This window comes from Protopterus annectens, chromosome 7.part0, assembly GCF_019279795.1.
Source record: "Protopterus annectens isolate FY-2018-M chromosome 7.part0, PAN1.0, whole genome shotgun sequence".
NCBI lineage: Eukaryota > Metazoa > Chordata > Ceratodontiformes > Protopteridae > Protopterus > Protopterus annectens.
The window spans coordinates 254,305,719-254,330,885 of NC_056739.1; the positions used below are offsets into that span (position 1 = coordinate 254,305,719).

Consider the following 25,167-nt stretch of genomic DNA (forward strand, 5'->3'; position numbering starts at 1 on the left):
ACCCTCTCCCCCTACCACCCAACACTACAACCTGAAAGAGATGCACTTACATAGCCAAACTGGAAGCAAAGCTCTCTCCAGCTAAGATTGTGCTAGACAGTCAACAGGAGAAGATTAACACCTGCACTACACCTCAAGCAATACATAGCCCTTCAAAACCCACACCATCAACACCCACACATAGCAACATCAAACCCACATATGGTGAGGCCCTTAACATTAACCTGCTCAAGCAACAAGGACCTCCGAAGTTGAAATGCCAACAAACACCAGTCACAAACAAAGTGACACATAGCTCACAACACCAGTGTGCCACCCAACAACAGCACCTAAGGCAGGACAACGTGCCCAACACTTTAGTCATAGGTGACTCTATAGTCAGGCACACTGATTACTCACCAGGCTGAACAAGGAGAAAATTACAGTCAGCTGCCTGTCGGGTGCCAGGATCCACCACATAACGCATGCACTCAAGTCACACCACAACACATACAAATACGACTGTCATTGTCCATGTTGGAGTGAATGACTTGAGATGTACCTCCCTGGACTGCATGTAAAGAGACATGGAAGAGCTCTCGGATCATGTGGCCCAGGCAGCTATGACCCTAGTCCTGAGTAGCATCCTGCCTTTGCCCAGAATGATACCACAGTATACGGACAAACTGATTGACTTCAACAATTGTCTAAGCTTCTGGTGTCATTCAAAGGGGATCCAGTATCTGTCTGCCTGGGACGACATGTTCAATAAACCACGATGCTTTGCCAGAGATGGTCTGCACCTGTCACCCCTGGGATTCAGGTTACTGGCTAAAGCTTTTGCCACCCCTATAGTGCCTTTTTTAGGCAAGGTTCAAAGGACAAAACCTCCACCGAAACAGATACAAGCATGCAAAATCTGAAGGTAATGCTACCCAATACTAGAAGTCTATACCTCAAAATGTACTCTCTCAAGGCACGCCTAAAAATGGAGAACATCGATATATGTGCAGTAACTGAGACATGGTTCAGGGCTCCAGAGAGCACCCCTACAATACCAGGCTACAACTCTTACCACACTTTTCAGCCATCAAACAAAGATCGAAACACTAAGAGGAGTGTCCATATTCACCAAGAATATTCACACCTCCAGGCTAGTTGCCCAACACAATGCATCTGAAATTCTCCAGGTGCAACTAACACTAGGTAAGACTGCAATCCAAAGTGTAGCTTGCTACAGATACCCCACCATGCCCCAAGATCCTCACTACACCTTTCTAAACATACTGGAAAATATTAAGGTACAACCAAATACCCTAATACTGGGTGATTTCAACTACCCTGCCATCAAATGGGAAAATTACTGGGGTACCAACACCTTTTCTCAATGGTTCTTGGAATTCATAAATTCCAATGCCCTGGATCAACTAATCCATTGTCCCACCAGGGATTCCAATATCCTAGACCTAGTCATTACCATCAAGGGAGATAAATGCTCCACACCAGTGGTCACCCCCTCACTGGTTAGGTCTGACCATAAGCAAATCACCATTAACATCCACATCCCACCCCCACCCCCCAGTAAGGAAACCTTCATAAAAAACTTCTCCAAAGCCAACTTCATGCTACTCAAGTCAGAAGTGACAAACTTCATGACACCCATGCAGATGGCAGCTGAAGGTTCGACTGCTGAATCCTATACTAAGGCACTGTACGAGCACATCCACTCGTGCATGAATCGTGTCATCCCAAAGAGAACCAAGACACTCTCCTCCAAAAAAAGGAAGCCAATCTGGTGGTCCCCTGCCATAAACAAACTATACAACAGAAGAAACTGTTGCAGAAAAGAGGAAAATCCCAGGATGCAAAAAACTCCCTTACCAGCCTCAGTAAGAAGCTGAGATCCCTCATAAAATCCTCCAAAGCTAGTTACGAAAATAAAATTGCCAAAGATTCCAAAGACAACCAGAAGGCATTCTATAGTTATGTCAATAATCTAAATGGCAATGCTCAGATATGCTCTGAGCTACAACGGAATGGCATTAAATATACTGATCCCAAGAATATTGCCAATATCCTGGCAGATTGATTTAGTGCCAAATTCACCCCTCTCTCACTCCCTAAAGGGCCCATCTCAATACCAAAAGATTGCCAAATTCTGGTAATCACGGCCACACAGGAAGAAACCACACTCTCCAAAGCTAAGAATACAGCATCCATGGGACAAGATGACATCCCGGGCTGTGTACTACATGAACTACAAAATGAACTGGCACCTCACCTAAGTGTCGTGTTTAATCATAGCCTCACCTCAGGCTTCATGCCCACTGAGTGGCACACAGCTACAGTTATCCCACTCCTCAAGGGTGGATCCACCTTAGATCCCGGGAACTACCGTCCCATCAGTCTGAAGAGCCTTATCTGCAAGGGCATGGAACGCATTATCATGGAACTTATAAACAAAGACATTGGCAACCTACAAACACTGGACCCCACCCAGTTTGAGTTCGTAAAGGGCCAATCTTATCTCCTGAACCTGAATGACTTCTTCAAATCAGTCTCCAGAGCTGTGGACAAGGGTAAGGCGGTCCACACAGCCTATCTGGACCTCGCCAAGACCATTGACACCATCCCTCACTCTGGAATCATAGAAAAACTTACTAAGTTGGGCATAAATCCCTACCTCACTCGATGGGTTGCCAACTGGCTTACGGACAGAACCCAGACTGTAAAAGTAGCCGACTCCAAATCCAGCTACAGACAAGTGGAGTACCTCAGGGTTCAGTCCGGGAACCGCTCTTGTTTGGCATCTACTTCTCTGAAGTACAGGCCAACACTAAGGGACTCTGGCTAACAAAGTTCACAGATGACTGCAAACTGGGAGCCATTATTGAATCCCCAAATGATGTGGATATTCTACAAAAGGACCTTACAGAAACAGACACTTGGTGCCAGAGCCATGGGTTTAATGCCAAGAAATGTATAGTTATCCATTTTGAGAAAAATCATGTACCCATGAATTACCACATAGGTGGCAGTACACTAAACACTGAAAGTGCGATGAGAGACTTAGGAACACAGGTGAACAGTGCTCTCACCTTCGATAACCACATTGCCACAAGAGTCAGGAAATCCTGCTATGTGGCACGCCTCATCACTAATGGCTTTTCATCCAGAAAAAAGGAGGCCATTGCCCCACTGTACTCATCCCTCATTAGACCCATTACAGAGTACAACGCCCCGTTTGGTATGTACCTCAGAAGACATTTGCAACAGCTGGAAAGGCCGCAGAAATACCTCACTAAAAGAATCACAGGCCTAAAGCAGATGCCCTATGCTGACCATCTAAATAAACTCCAACTATACTCTGTGGCATTTCGTCTACTCAGAGGCGATCTCTGCTTAACATACAAGGCCATGTCAAGCTGTTGGACATGCTCCACTTAAAGAAATCCAAATCCTTCAGAGATACACGCTCCAGGGGATCTAAACCTTGTCATCACAATGAACAAAACATGCTGGAGGGATAGGTTCCTGACCCAGAGACTCCCCATACTCTGGAATAGACTGCCAATACATGTCAAGCAGAGCGCCTCCTTGGCCCTCTTCAAAAGGTACCTTGACAATTGGATGGGAGATAGGAAATTCACCCCGGGAATCACGGCAGTTGCCTTGCTAGAAAGGGGTCCAGGGAAGTAAATATTGTGGGAAGAAATATCCAGGGAATTGTTATGGCTAGGCTTGTATAGGCCCTAGGGTTGATGGCCTAGGACCAACCTATGAACCTATGACTTTGTGTACTAGTGTCACACCTCCCCATTTCATATAGCCTTGATTTCAAATAACATTAGCTCTTCCACCTTCCCCTGGCATCTTTCTTGTGCTATTTCTCTTTAATCCTTCAAGCATCCTCTTGCCCTATTCCTTGTGTGGCATCTAGAATGATGATATGGTGTCCCCAGAGCCAAAAAGAATGGACGCACTATTCCTTTCCTTCTGGTGCCTATCCCCTGAGGACACACTCTAGCCTTCCAGCTGTTGCTCTCACTGTCTAGTCACTCTACTCATTATCGCCAGTCCAGGAATGATCACAACCCAGGTCATCTTCCTGTTCCACTCCTTCAGATAACTAAGGCCAAGGATCTTGTACCTTAAATGTAGTACTTTACATCTGGATGCCTTAAGCCAACTTTCTCAACTTTATGCTCACTTGATCAGCCTTTCCAAATCTGGCCATAGACTCTTTTTTTTCATTCTCCAGTGTCGTGTGTCATGAGCAAAGAGTCTGCAATTCTTTGGTATTCCATAAAATATGTCACAAACACAGGTACGTGCAATAGATCCAGACCTTTACAGTACTCCTGTAGTCTTTTCAGTATTTCTAACACTGTCCTTTCTCAGCACAACTTTCTGTCTCCTACCATTTAGCATACTGCAGTAGAGATCCTCAGTCGTGTTCCAACCATCACTCCCCATCCCCAGTTTTTCTATCAGCAACCTGTATAAGACCAAGTCAAGTGCTTTGCTGAAGTCCAAGTAGACTATGTCAACTAGTACCCCCCTGTTAGGTCCACCTGTAAAAGAAATCATTAACTGGATCAGGTTTAACTAACATATCAATTTTGGTCATGAAAACATATTAATTGCCATTCTGTAGTCTGCCATCTCCCAGAGATACTAAAAGCCTAAACCTCAAAATTCTTCTTTATACTACTGTCTGTCTGCTGTCATAACAATAGGTCTACACTTCCCCAGACTTGCTGTCCTTTTATTCTTAGGCACCTCTGCACTGATTGATGATTACTTACAGACCTGTCAACGTGTATGCAGATAAAGTGGCCAGAATGCTGAGGATGATGGTAGGTAGCCCAAACAGTTATTTTGCTTTATCCTACATTAATGAAGTGGTTCTGCCCCTCTACCTCATCCATCACTACCGTAGTGTTTACTTATGGCTCTTCTGACTTCTGACTCTGCCTTGCCTTCGTCACAGCAAAACGCCCTCTCCTTACTTTCCTTTGGGAATTCCTGATATCTTGGATATCTAACAATGAACATAAAAATATGTATTATTCCACACTTTTTCTGCATATTCAGCATGATTCAGAATAACAATTATTCCATATCTCTCTCTCTCTCTATATATATATATATATATATATATATATATATATATACGGTTTAATATCAAAATCTCAACGTTAAAAATAAAAAAGAGTTTTAACGTCAAATTACAGTGCTGTATCCATGCATACTAATGAGGTGTAAATACTGAATCTGATGAACGAATTCAGCAGATTCTACATTTACATCGAATATCGAACGGAATGTCTGCATAGGAGGTAAGGTAAGTCTAGCTCCTACCCTGGAATTCACTGTTTTGCAGGGGAACAAGCCCCCTTGTACCCCCCCATGGTAGACTGTACCCCCCAAACCCCTGCTAACTATATATTCCAACTCCAAGATCGCACTACAGTGAGAAAAGATGAATTTCCCAATCAGCACTGTACCACGAACTGTACCTATTACATCGAGCTGTGCATTCGTTGATACAAACTATCTCCCTCAAATAAAGTTTGGCAAAATGAAAACTGTCCAACTGCTGTCCAACATTCGCATGTTCACCGAAGGTTACTTCTATCTTTTAATAGCAATCATATATATATATATATATATATATATATAGATATATATATAGATATATATATATATATATATATCATGCAATGTAAACTACTTAATGATTAGGCTTGAGCTACTGTTAACACAAAAAAAGAATTATAAGCAGCGACCTGCTTCATAATTTTGTTTTTAATGATAAATGGTAGCATATGTAAAATCTTTGTTGCACAATGTTGGCATCTTTTCAAAAATGTAAGTCCCTAATATTCTTGGAATTGTAACTGAGATAATATGGGCAATCATGGGGTAATATCATACCACTGTTCTGTGCAAGAATTCTGCCTGCTGGACAGCACTAACTTTCAGGGTGACTTTTTACATGGTTTACAAGACCAGTGCATTTTCTGCAACTTATTCCTGGGGTCAATGTAAGCTGTCCAATCAGATTGTGTGTCCTTTTTCATCCAGTTTAAAAGTAGTTTTAAATTATATAGAAAATTACAAAAAAGATGAAGTCTAGGTCACTACTCATTATTAGCATGGTTCTGGCATCCTGTAGCGTTTCGGTGGTAGAATTTGTTTGTGTGATGTGAAAGGGGCATTGTACTACATAAAAGGGTTGCAAGTCCAGCAGAGCTTTACATCCCACATCTGTTACAGATGTATAAGAAAATAAGCTCACTGTTATGAAATGCAAGGTAGGACAAGTAGCATTAACATAGCTATATCAACAGCCAAGCCTACCAGTTCATTCATGACCATAAAGTGTGAAAGATAAGGTTACTGTATTACAGAAAAAACATCACAGGTACAGCAGGGAGCCTCACTTCAACTCAAACTGAAACTAATGACTTGCCTGCAACTGCTAACTTTTGCTTTTTGGTTAGCCACATAGTTCGCCACTGATTGGCACTAGATTCTGCTGTTGTTGTTGCAGACTTGCCAGCTGGAATGGATGTTTGGTTCAGTCCAGCTCTTTTATTTTTCCTATTTTTCCTCAACAGTTTAACATATATAAAGCTAGGCTGTGATACCGGTTTGCATTTAAAGTGTAGACAAGTATTCCACTGGTGCAGGAATACACTTACCAGTTTGGAGTGGGGGGGAGGTGGGACCACAGAAGATTTGTAAGGACCAAAGCTGACACAATGAAATAAAAGGAATTATGGGATAACCTTACTTTAGTTATAAATGCAGAGTCAGCATCAACCTGTACTGTAACTACTTTACCTAGCAATTAAATTTCTATCACTTCAGATTAGGGATTATAAGAAAAGTACAGTTTTGTACCTACCATAAATGTAGATGTTCGAGTGTTCACCCTGCTGCAGTCATCACACTTGGGTTATCCTGTCATCAGGCGGTCCCGCAGTCAGCCGGAATTCCAACATCTTGGTCCGGCGTCGGTTGTTGTTGCCTCTTCCCTGACGTCAGTGCGCCAGGGGTATATATAGTGCAACCAACACCACTTTCTTCAGTTTTTCTTGCCCCAGATGTCATGTGCTCCCAAAAAGGTGATCAGAAATTAGTAGCAAATGGAGTAACCTCTGCCCAAGCACAAAATTCCTTCAGTTATAAGCAAATACATCATTAAAGTATTAAAGAGATTTAGCCAGTAGATCAGAGGGGATGGAGGGAGGGTAACCTGGACTGCAGCAGGGTCAACACTCGAACATCTATATTTAAGGTAGGTACAAAACTGTACTATGTTCATCATGTTACCCTGCTGCAGTCATCACACTTGGGTTGAATCCCAAAGCTAAGGAAGAGGGAGAGGTATCATAGAGGGTTAGTGGAGGCTATAAGGCCCTGCAGAACTGCAGTGGCGAAGCCCGCCCTAGTCTTAGAGTAAAGAGGTAAGTGATAGTGTTTGGTAAAGGTGTGTACTGAACTCCAAGTTGCAGCTTCTAAAATCTCTTTGGTTGGAACCCCCCTTAGAAAGGCTGTAGAGGTAGCTGTTGCCCTGGTAGAGTGGGACCTAATGGTAGCAGGAACTGGTTTTCCATGATGAGTATAGCAGAAACGTATGCAATGACCTATCCATTTAGAAATGGTTTGCTTTGATATAGCCTTCCCTTGAGTAGCTGTAGCATAGGATACAAAGAGCTGGTCAGGTTTTCTGAAAGCCTTAGTTTTGTCCAAGTAGTAACAAAGTTGCCTGTGAATGTCCAAGGAATGCAGGAGTCTCTCACCTTTGTTCTGTGGATTTGGGAAGAAGGTGGGCAAGTGGATGGTTTGATTTAAAGCCACACTGGAAACCACCTTAGGCATAAAGGAAGGATTAGTTCATAGAGAAACTCTGTCTTGATGAAAAATGAGGAAAGGTTCCACTGCCATTAGTGCCTTTAGCTCTGAGACTCTTCTAGCTGAAGTTATTGCTAGGAGCAGGGCAGTTTTCCATGATAGGAACTGAAGATCTGCAGAGAAAGCTGGTTCAAAGGGAGGCAGTTAGTTTTTCCAGAACAAAATTGAGGTCCCATGTAGGTGTAGGAGCTCTCCTGGGTGGTCTAATATTTTTTGCCCCTCTGAGGAACTGCCTTAGAAGGGGATGTGAAAATAAAGGTGGATCCGTGTTGTAGTGACCTGAAATAGCTGAAGCATGGATTTTAATGGAGGAGAAAGAAAGTCCTTTGTGCAACATCTCAGCTAAATACTGTAGAATGTGAGGCATGTGAGGCTGAATTGTGTCTTGGTCTTTAGCTTGGTTCCAGGCACAAAACCTTTTCCATTTGTCCGAGTAAGCCTTCCTGGTGCTTGGCCTCTTGGCTTCCAGAATAACATCCAGAACTGCTTGGGAAAGAGGAGCTGGTTGTATGTTTAGTTGATTTGCCATGCAGCCAGATTTAAAGTTTTGAGCTGGCTGTGAAGAATCTGATTGTTTTGTTGTGTGAGCAAATGGGGGATTTGAAGCAATATCCATGGTGGGCTGTGGGCCATATTTCTCAATAGTGAGTAACAGTGCTGGCGTGGCCAGTCTGGGGCTATGAGAATCAGTCGTAGTCTCTCCTTTTTGACTTTCCGAAGAACCTTTGTGAGGAGAGGCAATGGAGGGAAGGCATATACTGTCAGGTTTTTCCAACAGAAAGAGAGTGCGTCCACTTTCCAAGCTTCATGGTGAAATGTCCTTGTACAAAATGTTGTTAGTTGATAGTTTTGAGGACTGGCAAACAGGTCTACATCTGGAAGGCCCCATTTTTGAGTTATCATTGCAAATATTTGTGGATCTAGTTTCCACTTGTGGGGATCCTTGATGTTTCTGCTGAGGTCGTCTGCCAATGTGTTCTTCTGTCCTGGCAGGAATTGAGCTTGCAACTGAACTTGGTAAGCCAGAGCTGTGTTCCATAAGATCATTGCTTGCCTGCATAGAGGGTAGGAATGTGTACCCCCTTGTTTGTTTATGTACCACATTACTGTGGTGTTGTCCGTCTTTATTGCAAGTTGTCCTGGATGTAACAGATCCTTGAAGGCTGTCAGAGCTTTTTGTACAGCTAGCATCTCTTTTTGATTTATGTGTAGATTTCTTTGATCTGCAGTCCATAGGCCTTGAATGCATTGTCCTGCCATGTGTGCCCCCCAGGCGTAGTCTGAAGCATCTGTTGTGATAGTTTGCCTGGCTGTGGGCAAAGTGAAAGGCTGACCCTTGTTGAGGTGACATGCCTGTGACCACCATAGAAATTCCTGTTGTAGGCAGGGGATGAGAGATATCATTGTGTCCAAGCTGTGGCTGTGTTGAGACCATACGCTTTTTTAGGTACCACTGTAATTTCCTCATATGCAGATTTGCAAATGGTATTATTAGTATGCAAGATGCCATGAAGCCCAAAGCCTGCAGAAATTTTCTTGCAGTTAATTGGGTCTTTGTTGCCATTGTCCTGAAATATTGAGTCAGTTGTAGTTGCTTGTCTGGCGTAAGATAAGCCTTCTGGGCCATTGTATCCAAGCTGGCACCCAGGAATGTCATTTTTTTGTGAGGGTACTAGTATTGACTTCTTTTCGTTTACTGTGTACCCCTGGCAGTTTAGTAGATGCTTTACAAAGGTCAGATGATGTAGGAGAATGTCTTTGCTTTCTGCTTGGATGAGGCAGTCATCCAGGTATGGATATATTTGAATTCCTCTTTGTTTGCAGTATGCAATTACTGGTGCCAGGCATTTTGTGAAGACTCTGGGCACAGTAGATAAGCCAAAGGGCAGTGCAGAGAATTGGTAATGGGTTGAACCTGCAATGAAATGGAGGTATCTTCTGCAACTTTGTCTGATTGGGACATGCAGGTATGCCTCCTTGAGGTCCAACGTTACTAGCCATGCTTCCTTGCCCAACATGGGAAGTAGCTGCTGTAGAGTTAGCATCTTGAATTTGGGTACTTGTAAATAAGTGTTTAGAATTGAAAGGTCCAGAATTGGTCTCCAGGCATTGTCCTTTCTGGGCACTAGAAAGAGTCTTGAATAAAATCCTTGGCCTTGATCTCAAGTAGGTATCAGTTGAATGGCTCTCATGTCCATGAGAGCTGTAATTTGCTTTTGTGCCTCTGCCCATTGATTTTGTGGCAGGTCTGGCATTCCTCTTTTCATTGGCAAGGTGTGAAAGTGGAATCTGTATCCTCATAAAATTATGTCTAGGACCCATTTGTCCTTTGTGACACTGTGCCAGTTGTCTGCAAAAAGTGCGAGTTTTCCCCCCAAGGGGGCTGCCAAGAGAGTATTGTTTGGCCAGATGAGGTGCAAGTCATTGAGTTTGCCTTCTGGTGGATTGAGACCTGTCTTCTCCTCCCTTCTGTGTTGTAGTGCACCACTGGCGAGGCTTATACTGGGCTTGTGGTTGTCCTCTGCCCCTTGGGCGTCTGTATTTACCCCTCTGTGGTCTGTCAGTAGCTGGAAAGGACCAATTTTTTGTTGGCCAGTTTCTGCTGAAGCGAGGGGGTTGTACCTGTAGGAAATCCTTGACTGTCTGCATAGATTTTGCCTTATCCTCCATTTTCTTTAAAACTTCTTCTGCTTTAACTCCAAAAAGCACATCCTGCTGTAAGGGAGCATCTAGTAATTTTGCTTTAACAAGATCAGGCAGAGTGTGTTCCTTTAACCAAGCATGCCTATGTATAACAGACCCAGTGACAGCTGCTCTGCAGGAGGCCTCCAAAGAATCAAACCCACATTGTAAGGTATGTTTGCCCACCTGCTCAGTGACGTGCAACAGATCCTGTACTTCTTTCAATTCAGATTGTTGAGGGAGAGTGGTTATTCTTTGTTTTAACTGAGAGATTATGAATTGCTGATATTTAAGCATGTGAAATTGGCAATTCAGTGCCCTCATAGCTAGTGTGGCTGAGGTGTAAACCTTTTTCCCCCACCTGTCTAGTGCTCTGGAATCCTTCTCAGAAGATACTGGGTTTTTAGCCATAGAAGCCTTAGCCCCCTTGGGACCCTGGGAGATAGTCTCTGTGTCAGCTGCAGGGCTTTTGTAAAGAAATTTGTGGGAATCAGGCACTCTATAGTATCTGTCAGGCATAGCCGGAGCAGGAGGTAGAGAGTCTGGGTTCAAACTGGATTCTAAATAAACATCATCCACAATGTCCAAAACTGGTGGGATGGCAAGTGGTCTGTGTTGGGGGAGTAAAAGAAACTCTCTGAGTCTTTTCTTCGAGTCAGAGTAGTCCTGACCTTCCCAGTGAAAATGTTCCCTCATAGTGTGTAAAGTTTCCCCAAAGGAGTAGTCTTCAGGAGGAGAAGCTGAGGGAACAGAGTCCTCAGCATCAGAATCTTCATAAGGAGAGAAGGAATAATCTTGGTCCTCAGAGGAGTCTGAAGAAATGGACAGTTGTTCAGAGGATGCATTATCTTCCTCTTGTCTAGGCCTTTTGACAGGAGGGGGTTGGGAACCCCTGATTAAAGAAATCAAATCTTCAGCCATTTTGAGCATCTGTTTCTTAGGCATGGGGCCTTGAACAGGAGACTGAAGTGCAATCCTTTTAGATTTAGTAGGAGTCTTCGACTTAGAAAACGTTTTAATGGTGAGAGTCATCAGTCTGAAAACGCCTTCAGAAACCGGTGGCGTTTCTGTAGCACCGACGTCTTTTGAAACAATGTCGTCAGAAGGGCCTGAACTAAATGGCTGCGTTGGCCTGGTGCCTTCCGCCAAAATTTCTGTAGCGGTCTCGGGTTCCAGATCTGCGGTAGTCAGGGGCTGCATCGGAGCCTCACTGAGGACTGGAGAACCGGAGACCAGATTAGCCGAGGCCTCGAAGTCTGGCTTAGGCCTGGGCTGTCTGTCCTTATCCCTGCGTTTTTTGTGGACGCCGGTAGTCGGTTGCTCCGACGGCATGGTGTAGTTAAATTTCCTACCGAAGTAGTGTCATGCGAAATCAAAGCGTCTTTTAATAGTACGCTTATTAAACCTAGCACAAAACCAACAAGAAGTGACGTTGTGGTCTGGGCCTAGGCTAGGTATGCAATAAGAATGAAAATCCTTATGAGGTATTTGCTTCCTACAAGAAATACAATTGTTAACTTTTTCTGACATCGGTCTGAGGCAAGAAAAGTTTCCCGAACGGGGTACATAGCTTTATAGAAGACTTCGGACTGAAATTCGAATTCGAAAATCTCAGGAGTCGGCCGACCGGCACTTGCGAACTGCTTCTGCTTCGGGCACCGGCGGCAAGAAAGACTGAAGAAAATGGCGACGGTTGCACTATATATACCCCTGGCGCACTGACGTCAGGGAAGAGGCGACAGCAACCGACGCCGGACCAAGACTTTGGAATTCCGGCTGACTGCGGGACGACAGGATAACCCAAGTGTGATGACTGCAGCAGGGTAACACGATGAACATTGTTAAATCACAAGTCGCCCGTGTTAGGCTATGTCGTCTGTTTATTAAGGGCTTGTCAGGTATGCTCCTTATGATACAGAATCTTTCAGTATCTTCTCACTGGTAGTATATAGGTTTCACTATTTGTGCTTATCTCCTTATAACCTTTATCACTCTATCCTGGGTTTGATTATCTTAATTCCTTGAGACTATGAGCAGGTCACTCAATCATAGACTGCTCTTTATTTAGCATTGGAAAATGACATGCACCTAGTTGGTTTATATGGTAAATGAATAAAACAAAGATTCAACAAATGGTACATCTTTTATAGTTCTGTAAAAATGTTATTTCTTGTTCACCTTTTTATTCAGAATAGAAGAAACACTATGACAGTCTAAATCAGATGAGGTAAGTGTTAAAATGCATCGAAATTCAACACTGCAGACACAAGTACCTATTGCAGGAGGTACATATGGATCCTTGCCAGTCCTTTCCCAATCAGGAACATCAGCACTTGAACTGCCATACTAAATGAAATAGGCAGTCCTACCAATTGACACAGCACAACCTTCTGAATCCATTTTCCCTGATCTTAGCTCCTTGAATACAGAAGTCCTGTAACAGTTTAAATTATTTTTCTACATTACAAGATCAGTTATTTGAACTATTTTTTTACCCTTTCTTGATATTTCTCTTTTGCACAACTATGAAATTAGTATTTAAGTCAGGGTGGAAGGTGAAATCTCCAACTTAAAAAGTACAATGTATTGTCTCCTGTGAGAACAGGAAAAAAAGCTCTTTCATAATGCCACTTGCAGTTTTGGTAGGTCTATTACATGATGAATATGATTTATCTAGTTTGCTGATTTGCTGTCAGTGGATTTTAAGTCTTCTTGTAATAAATCCAATGAAAAAATTGTGCTGAAATTAACTGCAAGGAAATTAGTTTGAAATAACACAGCAGTGTTAGCTATAACAAAGTTTTAAAATTGGTTAAATGTTCTATGAATCTTAAATAATGTTTCATAGAGCTGCAACTACTAAATCACCAACCTTACAAAACGTCAATCAGAGCTTTATAAATAAAGCTTACTTATTAGCAATAAAGGTCATTCATCTCCTACCACTTCCTGAACATCCATGGTCACTTCAGTCCAGATCATGTCCACTTTCCTGATATACTGTGTCTAACTAAAACCTGGCTAAAACCAACAACCTCAGATAATGAAGTTTTACCTGCATGGATTGGACCGTGCTACCAGGAAGGGAGGTGGAGTAGCTGCATTCTTCAAATCAACTCTGTTACTATAAACCCCACACAACCTCCCCAGGTCAGTAATGCAGAAATTCTTTCTATCAAATTTCAGATTAATAATAACAAAAGCATAAATATTGTCTGCATTTACATTCCTCCAGGGAATAATGTCAAAACCCTTGCAGATATCCTCCAGTGGTTAGCTAGTAATTATCCCCAAGAAACCATAGTACTTGGTGATTTTAACATAGACTGGAACACCTGTTCCTCAGAATCTCTCACTACCCATGTTAACCTATATGGGTTTACACAGATAATATGCACCCCCACCAGGATAGGCAAATCTAATCGCAAAGAAAGTATATTAGACTGGATACTTATCAATAGTCACCCCCAATTGTATACGTCTGGGACTCTCCCCGATGACCTCAGTGATCACTTTCTCACATTTATAATTAAACACAAAACTAATAAACCCACATGCCCACCTATGGAACAGTTAGAAATAATAAGAACTTTGACCCTACCAAGTTTCAAGAGGATCTTAAATCATGCAATTGGTCTCCCCTGACAAACTTGCCCCTAGATGAAGCTGTCTCTTACTTTAATAAAAAATTCCTGGCCATACTTGACTTCCATGCTCCTACCCGCTCCATTAGGACTAAAACAAAAACTGTGCCATGGCTCTCTAATGAAACCAAATCAAGAATTTCATTTGGAAATAAGGCATGGGCCACGTGGCGTACCACTAAATTTCCTCAAACTCAAAATAAATCTCGGCAATTAAGGATTGAGACTAAAAGAGACATTTTACTAGATAAAAAAACTACTACTTCCATCTTCAGAATAGTAATGAAAAAACCCTCAAAAGTTGTAGGCAGGTATAAATAAACTACTGCACCCAGGACAAACCACCAGACAACTCCTTCAGCCTCCCCAGAAAAAACATCAGAGGATGTTGCTAATGACTTTAATAGTTTCTTCACTAAGACTATCCAGGCCTTAGCCAGTAAGCTACCTATGGGTTCCTCTAACTTGCAGCTTCCCATTCCCAGTACTCCTTCAGCCTCCTTCCAGTCACTACATCTATTATCTGTTCCCTAATCAAAAAACTAAAACCCACAACCTCATCTGCTGATCTTCTCCCTGCTGAGTATCTGCAAAAAGCTGCAAATATCATAGCTTATCCCATTTTAATTCTAATCAATTGTAGCATATCAGAAGCTACAGTCCCCTCTATCTGGAAAACTTCTCATGTCATACTACTCCATAAAAGCGGTAGCTCCACTGAAGCTGTCTTATCACCACTGGCTAAAATTATGGAAACGTGCATCCATAAGCAGCTTCTGCACTATCTAATCCAGAACCACCTACTGGAAAAATCTCAGCATGGCTTTAGACCACATCATAGTACCACCTCAGCCCTCCTTACCTTCTCTGATGCTATTAACTATAACAATAACTTTAACAAACCATTCTCAGCTCTTTTTTTTGATCTCTCAAAGGCTTTTGATATGATAAACCACCAACTACTTATTTCCACTTTGAAAAACATTTCCTTAGGCAATCATTCTCTCCAATGGTTCCAAGCATATCTCTGCGATAGACAACAAGCCATCCTATGGCAGATCAAACTATCCAACCTCATTCCCATCACCCTTGGAGTCCCCCCAGGGATCCATTCTGGGTTCTCTTTTGTTTTCCATTTTCATCAATGACCTCCATACGGCCATTCCAAAAGCTAATTGTATTCAATACACAGATGACTCTACTTTGATTTGCTCTGCCACCTCCCAGCCAGTATTGTAGACACTAACCCAAAATACATTTAACACAGTCAAAAACTGGCTTTCTGACCATTGTCTAATTTTACATCTGAACAAAACAAATCTTCTACTTTTCTCTCCCACTCAAAGGTCCTCTGAGACGTAAATGCCAAAAAGGATCAGCCCAGGGACTGATCCCTTAGGGACTCCACTTGTGACTGGCCTCTTTGTAGAGGTGGACTCCCCAGTTATAACATCCTGGGTCCTGTATGTGAGACATTTGGCTATTCATCGTGTGACATACGGGTCTGTACCTAACCTCTTGAGTTTGTCAACAATGCCCAAGTGGGGTATTGTGTCAAATACCTTGGCCAGGTCAAGGTACAAGTGTGAACAATTTTGCCCTCATCCATTGCTTTAGTGACCTTCTCAAAGAAGTCCACCAGGTTGAGTAGGCATGATTTGCACTTGACAAAACCAAAGTGGGTTGGGTCCCGTGTCTGAAGGTTTACTATATCTCTATTGATCATCTCCATGCTAATACTTTCCATGGCTTTACATATAAGACTACTGAGACTTATGGGTCTGTAGTTTCCAGGGTCTGTAGATGGCCCACCTTTGTGCAGAGGTATGACTGTTGCCTTTTTCCATTCATGAGGCACAAAGCCTGTTTGGAGGCTAAAGTTAAATAGCAATTCCAGAGGTCCTGATAGGTCATGTTACATGCTATTTAGAAGGAATCCTTGTAATAGCCCTACAAGACAGAGAAAATACAGGTAAGACATATCTCACAAAGGATACCCCTTCAACATAAAACAAAGTCCATCCATGTCCATTTTCAAGTGAAACTTAGATCTATGGATAGGAAACAGAAAATTTAAACCAGAACTGCCCGCGTACGACTAATGGACAGAGACACCTCCTAACTACTTTGTTCCATGCATGCCTCCCCTCAATTACCTTCAATATGATCCCAATTATCCCAGTTATTCTCATTAAAGGTAATATATAATTACTGACCATGAAATGAGTAAGACAAGTCTATAACCAAATGTAATGGGTTATTTTGAGCACAGAAAGGGAAATTTGCTAGGCGTAAAATGGTCAACAAGGGCAGCCAGCCTAGTACTTTCCTATAAACCTATTAATCTCACTCATCATTCTCATGTGTTCCATTACTCTGAAGAAAGTGTTTTCATGGTTAGTGTCATTTTTGTATGAAAGACCCTGCTTTTTTATATTTTTAATCCTTAAAAGTATTTGTTACAACATGTCATCGTTGTTGCTTTACTTTCTGCTTAAAACCAACTTGTATTAAACAGCTTTGAAATCCAGAATGGTAATAAACAGATCACTAAACAAGAATGTTTCTCACTGCCATCTCAACAGTATCACTTCCTTACAAACCAATCATCTTACCACTGAGATAAGTGTCCTCATCATATTCCCCCACCGTTGTCGCCTGCACATGCACATCTCCAAACTGATCTTCCGCTTCACTCTTAATCAGCACTAATAACTGCTCCTTCTCAACAGTGTATCCTGCAGAAAAAAACAAAACAAAAAAAAAAACAAAGAGAAATACAGTTATGGAAGAAAAGTACTCAAAATGATAATGGGCAAGACAGACTCATAATCAGTTCTAAAATGAAAGGATATCCCATCTACAGGCTTGGATTTTACAAATATTTTCAAATGCAGTCTGTGCAGCGGATGTCAACCAATAGCATATTTAAAACATTCTATGAAGTTGGATGATTCTGCAGGCTACTCATCTGTTTCTCCTAATACCACAGCATTAAATAGGAGTCTTTATCCAGCTTTAACCCTCAAATAAAGCCAAAGAAATAAAAGTTGCATCTGATTTACATGAAATGCTACTGAAGTTCATACTTTTCGAATCATACCCTGAGTCTGCAGAACATCCCTTGTTATATCGTATATTTTTGCCCTGCCCAATGTAAAATTTTGTCTTTCTAATAAATCATTTAGGATTATAGACAAATAATGCCAGACAGTGGAGTTTCATACTTCCTAGTGTTCTGAAAATGCATGCTGATGTAATGCCTGTTATTCTATTGAGTTTTTAAGTAAATTACTTAAAAAAAGGGTTTACCTTCATAAGTGCGTTATGCACTCGTGCAAATCCACTTTGAAAACCTACTTTCGCACAAAGTGGCAAAACCTAAAAAAGAAATTGTCCGAATGTGCAATGGGCGAATGCACATCGGAATTCGCTCATTGCAGATTTGACATTGTGGGTGCGGATTGCACAACAGCAGGGATCAGGAAATTATCCCTTTCCCCACTGTAGTGCGATCTCAGAGTTAATATATTAAAGTATGGGGGATGTGCAGGGGGGCTTGCCCCCCTGCATTACGATGTGTCTTTGACATTTTAGTTTGAAAACCAGCGAATCAGCTGTTTGATTTGCTGATTTTCAAACTTCTGAGAATGTCGAAGTTTGAAATTTGTGCATTTGGTTTGCCGACAATATGAATGTATACCAAAAAAAGTCCATGATCTGGGGCTTTTGCCACTCCCCACCACATTTTTTTTTTCTTTGCCAGAACTCTTGAGCAAACAAGTTAAGCAGTATAATTAGAATTCAGAGTTAAATTTTAGGGAAAAGACAGTACAGTAAGAATGTAAGTATTACATTCCACTGAGGGGTCTACTTAATAGGCTGAATCACAATCAGCATTCCAAGAGGATGGAAGCAACCAGATAACTGCACAAGTACAGAAATCAGCATGCCATCATACAGTGGTAGTGCACTGGACTCCAGAAAACAGGTAGCTGTGTTCAAAACCTGTGGGTACAAACTACTTCCCTTAACCCCCCCCATTATCTTTAAATATCACTTACTGAAAGTGCCTAACAAGAACACCTGGTGCCATTATTAATGGTGTTAAACATGCCTTAGCAGACCCAAAATTAAACTGCTTAGCCTACATTTAGCTACTGGTTTTGTCCCTGATGGCTAGCACACTGCAGTAGTGATGCCTCTCCATTAGGATGGCCTTACAACTGACCTGGGAAATTTCAGACCTATCAGCTTTACAAGCCTCATCTGCAAAGTTATGAAATGTATTACAAGTGACCTTCTATACTATATCAGGATTCTTATTAGACTTGACTCCTAACAGTTTGGATTTGTGAAGGGTACATCTTTTCTACAGAGTTAAACTTCTTCATAAGGGCTAAACAGGCTGTAGAAAGTGGCCAGGCAGTATGCATAGTGCATCTTGATCTAGTCAAGTTTTTAACACCATTCCCATACTGGTGTCATATAGAAGGTAAACACTTTTAAAAATAGACCCATAGATAAATAGTGGACTAGTTGAAACACTCATCCCACACAGTGTGAGTTTCAAGTGCCTTATCAGAAAGTAAGAAAGTGACCACTGGTATCCTTGAAGGCTTAATGCTGGGCCCTCTCCTTTCTTTGCAGTTAAATCTCCTGGCAGAGGGTGACAACTGTGGCTAACAAAAGTGTACAGATTACTGCATACTGGGGTTTGCTGTTAAGTCACCCCTGATGTCAATGTCCTCCAAAATGAACTCAACCTAGTAAAACTTTGCTGTACTAAAAATGGGTTCAACCTACATGCTAAAAAGTCTATCATTATTTTTGGTTGACAACCTCTCACTAATCATGTTCTATAGGCAACTCACCATGAGAAAATGATAATGTATTTATAGAACTAGGAACCTAGACCAATAAAATCTTTTCTTTTTTGACCATCATGCAATAATGATAATCTGGAAATCCTTTAATTTAGCACAGCTATTTGTCAAAGGAATAACATAAAGGTCTAAAGAGGTAATCCTACTTATCATCGACCAGTCCATTTACTGAGAATAAACCTCGAACCCCTTATATATCTCACTAAACATATCAAACAGTTAGAGAGAAAGTACAGTATTGTACCTACCATAAATGTAGATGTTCGAGTGTTGACACTGCTGCAGTCATTACACTTATGTTATCCTGCCATCAGGCGGTCCTGCAGTCGGCCAGAGTTCCAAAGTCTTGGTCCGGCGTCGGTTGCTGTCGCCTCCTCCCTGACGTCAGTGCGACAGGGGTATATAAGATGCAGCCAATGCCATTTTCTTCAGTTTTTCTTGCCCCAGATGTCAGGTGCCGCCAAATAGGTAGGCAATTCAAATTGCTAGCAAACAATACCAAAGAAAAGCAAACAACCATTTTTAGTTACCAGCAAATACTCCCCATAGGTAAAAAGGGTTAGATGCCCTAGGTAAGTACCACAAAGTAAGAGGGGAAGGAGGGAGGGTAACCTGGACTGCGGCAGTGTCAACACTCGAACATCTACATTCATGGTAGGTACACAACTTTTCTATTTTCACTGTGTTACACTGCTGCAGTCATTACACTTGGGTGGAATCCCAAAGCTGAGGTAGGGAGGCTGGATCTATAAGGCATTAGGGGTGGTTATAAGGCCCTGCAGTACAGCAGTGGCGAAGCCAGCTCTGGATTTGGAGTATAAAGGCAAATCGTAATGTTTGGTGAAGGTATGCATAGAACTCCATGTTGCTGCTTCCAAAATATCCTTAGCAGGTACTCCTCTGAGGTAGGCAGTTGAAGTGGCTGTTGCTCTGGTGAAGTGAGATCTAATGCTGCTAGGTACAGGTTTCCCATGGTGGGTATAGCAGAAACGTATATAGTGTCCTATCCGTTTTGAAATAGTCTGCTTTGAAATGGCTTTTCCCTGTGCTCCTGCAGCGTATGCTACCAATAATTGCTCAGATTTTCTGAAAGCTTTGGTTTTGTCCAAGTAGAAGCGTAGCTGTCTGTGAATGTCCAAAGAATGTAGTAGTCTCCCCCCTTTGTTCTGTGGCTTTGCAAGTGAATTGTTTGGTTTAGAGCCACACTTGATACCACCTTTGGTATAAACGTAGGGTTAGTTCTTAAAGACACCCTGTCCTGGTGGAAGATGAGGAAAGGTTCCACTGCCATTAGTGCCTGTAATTCTGAAACTCTTCGTGCTGATGTTATTGCCAGTAGCAGAGCAGTTTTCCAAGAGATGTATTTTAATTCTGCTGTGTAAGCTGGCTCAAAAGGAGGTAAAGTTAATTTTTCCAAAACAAAGTTGAGGTCCCAAGTTGGTGTAGGTGCTCTACGGGGCGGTCTTATGTTTTTAGCCCCTCTGAGGTATTGTTTGAGCAAAGGATTAGAAAAAATTGGTGGATCTATGTTGTAATGAGCAGAGATAGCTGAGGCGTGGATCTTGATGGATGAAAAGGAGAGGCCCTTGTCCAGCATCTCAGTTAAGTATTGTAGTATCTGAGGAATGTTTGGGACAAGAGGGTCAAGGCTGTGCACTTGGTTCCAGGCACAGAATCTCTTCCATTTATCCGAGTATGCTTTCCTGGTGTTAGGCCTTCTGGCCTCCAGAATGACATCCATAACAGCTTTGGAGAGAGGCACTGCTTGCTTGACTAGGGAATTTTCCATGCAGCTAGGTTTAAGGTTTTTAGCTGGCTGTGAAGTATCTGATTGTTGTGCTGTGTCAGCAACTGTTGGATTTGGGGTAAAATCCAGGGTGGTTCTTGTGTTAAGTTCTTTAAGATTGGGTACCAGTGCTGGTGTGGCCAGTCTGGTGCAATCAGGATCATTTTTGGCTCTTCCTGCCTGGCTTTTATGAGTACCTTTGGAAGGAGAGGTAAAGGAGGGAAAGCGTATACTTGTAGTTTTTTCCAGCTGAATGAGAGGGCATCCACTTTCCATGCTTGTGGATAGTAGCTCCTTGTGCAGAATTTCTGTAATCGGCAGTTCTTCGGGGAAGCAAACAGATCTATGTCCGGGTTCCACCATTTTTGTGTTATCATTCTGAATATTTGTGGGTTCAGTTCCCATTCGTGTGAGTCCATAATTTTCTGCTTATGTCGTCTGCAAGTGTGTTTTTCTCTCCTGGCAGGAATTGTGCTTGCAGATGAACTTGGTAGTTTAGAGCTGTGTTCCACAAGGTCATGGCTTGTCTGCAGAGGGGGTAAGAGTGTGTGCCCCCTTGCTTGTTTATGTACCACATAACTGTGGTGTTGTCTGTCTTTAGCAGTAATTGTCCTGGATGCAGTAGGTCCTTGAAAGCTATAATAGCATTTTGTACAGCTATCATCTCTTTTTGATTGATGTGGAGATGTCTTTGCTCTGTGGGCCACTCGCCCTGGATACATTTTCCTGCCATGTGTCCTCCCCAGGTGTAATCCGATGCATCTGTTGTCAGTGTCTGCCTGGCTGTGGGTTGAGTGAAAGGCTGTCCCTTGTTGAGGTGACAAGCTTGTGCCCACCATCGAAACTCCTGTTGTAGGCAAGGAATTAGTGGTATAACTATTTCCAAACTTTGACAGTGTTGAGACCATACGCACTTTAGGTACCATTGTAGTTTCCTCATATGCAGTCTAGCATATGGAATTAGTAGTATGCAAGATGCCATGTAGCCCAAGGCCTGCAGAATTTTTCTTGCAGGGAGTTGGGTCTTTGTTGCCACTAATTGAAAATATTGAGTCAGTTGTCCTTGCTTGTCTGGCATGAGATAAGCCATCTGGGCCGTTGTGTTCAAGCTGGCACCCAGGAATATTATCTGTTGTGAGGGCACTAGTTTTGATTTCTTTTCATTTACTGTGTACCCCAGGCAACTTAATAACTTTTTTACGTACACCAGATGCTTTAGTAGAATGTCCTTGCTCTCTGCTTGAATCAGGCAGTTGTCCAGGTATGGATTCATTTGAATTCCTTTTTGCCTGCAAAATGCAATTACTGGTGCCAGGCACTTTGTGAAGACCCTGGGTGCAGTAGATAAGCCAAAGGGCAGTGCAGAGAATTGAAAGTGCATTGAACCAGCTAGAAATCTGAGGTATCTTCTGCAGTTTTGTCTGATAGGGACATGCAGGTATGCCTCTTTGAGGTCCAAAGTCAGAAGCCAAACTTTCTTACCCAGCATGGGAAGAAGCTGCTGTAGTGTCAACATCTTGAATTTCAGAACATCCAGGTAAGTGTTTAGTGTAGAAAGGTCCAGAATGGGTCTCCAGGCTTTGTTCTTTCTTTGAACCAGAAAGAGTCTTGAGTAAAATCCTTGTCCTTGTTCCTGTTGTGGTACCTTTTGAATAGCTCTCATGTCCATGAGTGCTGTAATTTGTTTTTGAGCCTCTGCCCATTGATTTGGTGGCAGATTTGGCATTCCTTTTAGCCTTGGCAGGGTGTGAAAATGGAACCTGTAACCTTGAGATACAATGTTGAGAACCCATTTGTCTTTGGTAATGCAATGCCAGTTGTGATAGAAAAGTGCCAGTTTTCCTCCTAAGGGGGCTGCCAAGAGAGTACTGTTTGGCAGCTGTAGTGAAAAGTCATTGAGGCTGTTTTGTATAAGGTTGAGGCCTGTCTTCCCCTTCTTTCTGGCCTGGTGTGCCCCATTGTCGAGGCCTGTAAGGGCCTTGTGTCTGACCTCGACCTCTTGGACGTCTCTATCTGCCCCTTTGAGGTCTATCTGGGAGTAGAAAGGACCGATTCTTTGTTGGCCAATTTCTGCTAAAACGAGGAGGCTGAACCTGTAAGAAATCTTTCACCGTTTGCATGGATTTTGCCTTATCCTCCATCTTCTTTAATACCTCCTCTGCCTTAACTCCAAACAGCAAATCCCGCTGCAAAGGTGCATCCAATAATTTGACCTTAACATGATCTGGTAACGTATGTTCTTTTAGCCAAGCATGCCTTCTAATGACAGAGCCTGTAACTGCTGCCTCTATGGAATCAAACCCACATTGCAAAGTATGTTTTCCCACTTGTTCAGCTGCATGCAATAAATCCTGCATTTCTTTTAAGTTAGGAGGATCTGAATCTGGAAGCATCTTTTGTTTCAACTGAGACATCAAAAATTGCTGATATTTTAACATGTGAAACTGGCAATTCAAGGATCTATTGCTAAAGTTGCAGACGTATATACCTTCTTTCCCAATCTGTCTAATGCTTTGGAATCTCTGTCAGAGGGAACTGGGTTTTTTGCTGATGAGGCCTTAATCCCTTTGGGTCCCTGAGAAATAGTTTCAGGGTCAGCAACAGGGCTTTTGTACAGAAATTTGTGAGAGTCAGGGACTCTGTAATATCTATCAGGTTTAACTGGGGCTGGGGGTAAGGAGTCAGGGTTCAAACTGGATTCAGAGTACACATCATCCACAATGTCTAAAACTGGCGGGATAGCAAGGGGTCTGTGTTGAGGCAATAAAAGGAAGTCTCTGAGTCTTTTCTTGGATTCTGAGTAATCCTGACCTTCCCAATGGAAATGCTCCCTCATGGTATGTAAGGTCTCCCCAAAGGAGTAATCCTCAGGTGGAGATGCTGATGGAATTGATTCCTCAGCATCAGAATCCTCATAAGGGGGTAAAGAATAACCTACGTCCAAAGAAGAGTCTGAGGAAATGGACACCTGGTCAGAAGATTCATAGTCTGCATCCTGTCTGGACCTTTTATCAGGAGGGGGATGGGACCCCCTTATCAGCGTGATTAGGTCCTCGGCCATTTTTAGCATTTGTTTCTTAGGCATGGAAACCTGTCCTGGAGAGAGTTGTGCCTGTTTCTCTGCTTTTAAGGGAGGCTTAGACTTAACAGAGGGTTTAATGGTTAACTGGGTAGGTCTGAAAACACCCTCCGTAGCTGTGGATTGCTCAGCTACTTTGGTTCCCTCTGTAGGTTTAGGATCGGTAAGCTGAAGACCAAGTGCGTCCGAAGGCCCAGCCAGCTCCACGTGGGAGTTGGAGGCAGTCTGTGGTTCTGTAGAAGCGGTCGTCAGAGGTTGCGTAGGCACCTCGCTAAAAACCAGAGAACCGGCGACCGGCCTAGAAGAGGTCTCGTCATCAGTTTTGGGACTCTGATGCCTGTCCTTGTCCTTGCGCTTGCGCTTTTTATGCATTGCGGTCGTCGGAATTTCCGATGGCATGGTGTAATTGAATTTTCTACCGAAATAATGTCGGGCAAAATCAAACCAAAGTTTAATAGTGCGCTTGTTAAACCTAGCACAAAACCGACAACCAGTGACATCGTGGTCAGGGCCTAGGCATGGAATACAATAGGAGTAGAAATCCTTATGAGGTATTTGCTTCCCACAAGAAATACAGTTATTAACTTTTACTGACATCGGTCTGAGGCAAGAAAAAGTTTCCCCAGTGGGGTACTTAGCTCTTTTAGAAGACTTCGGTTCTGAATTCGGAAGGAAAATCTCAGGAGTCGGCCGACCGGCACTTACGAACTACTTCTGCTTCGGGCATCGCGCGGCAAGAAAGACTGAAGAAAATGGCATTGGCTGCATCTTATATACCCCTGTCGCACTGACGTCAGGGAGGAGGTGACAGCAACCGAGGCCAGACCAAGACTTTGGAACTCTGGCCGACTGTGGGACGGCCTGACGGCAGGATAACCCAAGTGTAATGACTGCAGCAGTGTAACACGATGAACATCTCAAAGCTTCCTAAACAAGAAAATCACAAGCCTAAAGTCCCTGAACAACCAATAAATTCAGGAAGCTACATCCTTTTATTCAGTGTCTTATGGACATTTGAGGGGACATCTCTGTCACACTCACTGCACTATTAGAAACCTGGCTATTGTGGACCTCCTGTTTCCCTGCAAGGCTAACATCTTCACTAATATTAGAACTCAGACTTATATCTTCACCAACAGAAATAAAACATGGTGGAAAGACCAGATTAAAACTCAGCCTCTCCTG

The 25,167-nt window shown here is 42.6% G+C and overlaps 1 protein-coding gene across 1 annotated transcript in view; it reads right to left on the reverse strand.

The window, feature by feature from the left end:
* LOC122806380 (zinc finger protein 883-like) overlaps positions 1 to 25,167 on the reverse strand; it is a 181,119-nt gene that overhangs the window by 80,159 nt on the left and 75,793 nt on the right. Inside the window, exon 3 of the mRNA XM_044076734.1 lies at positions 16,847 to 16,969. Coding sequence (XP_043932669.1) covers positions 16,847 to 16,969 — 123 coding nt within the window. The remainder of the gene's footprint in view (positions 1 to 16,846; positions 16,970 to 25,167) is intronic.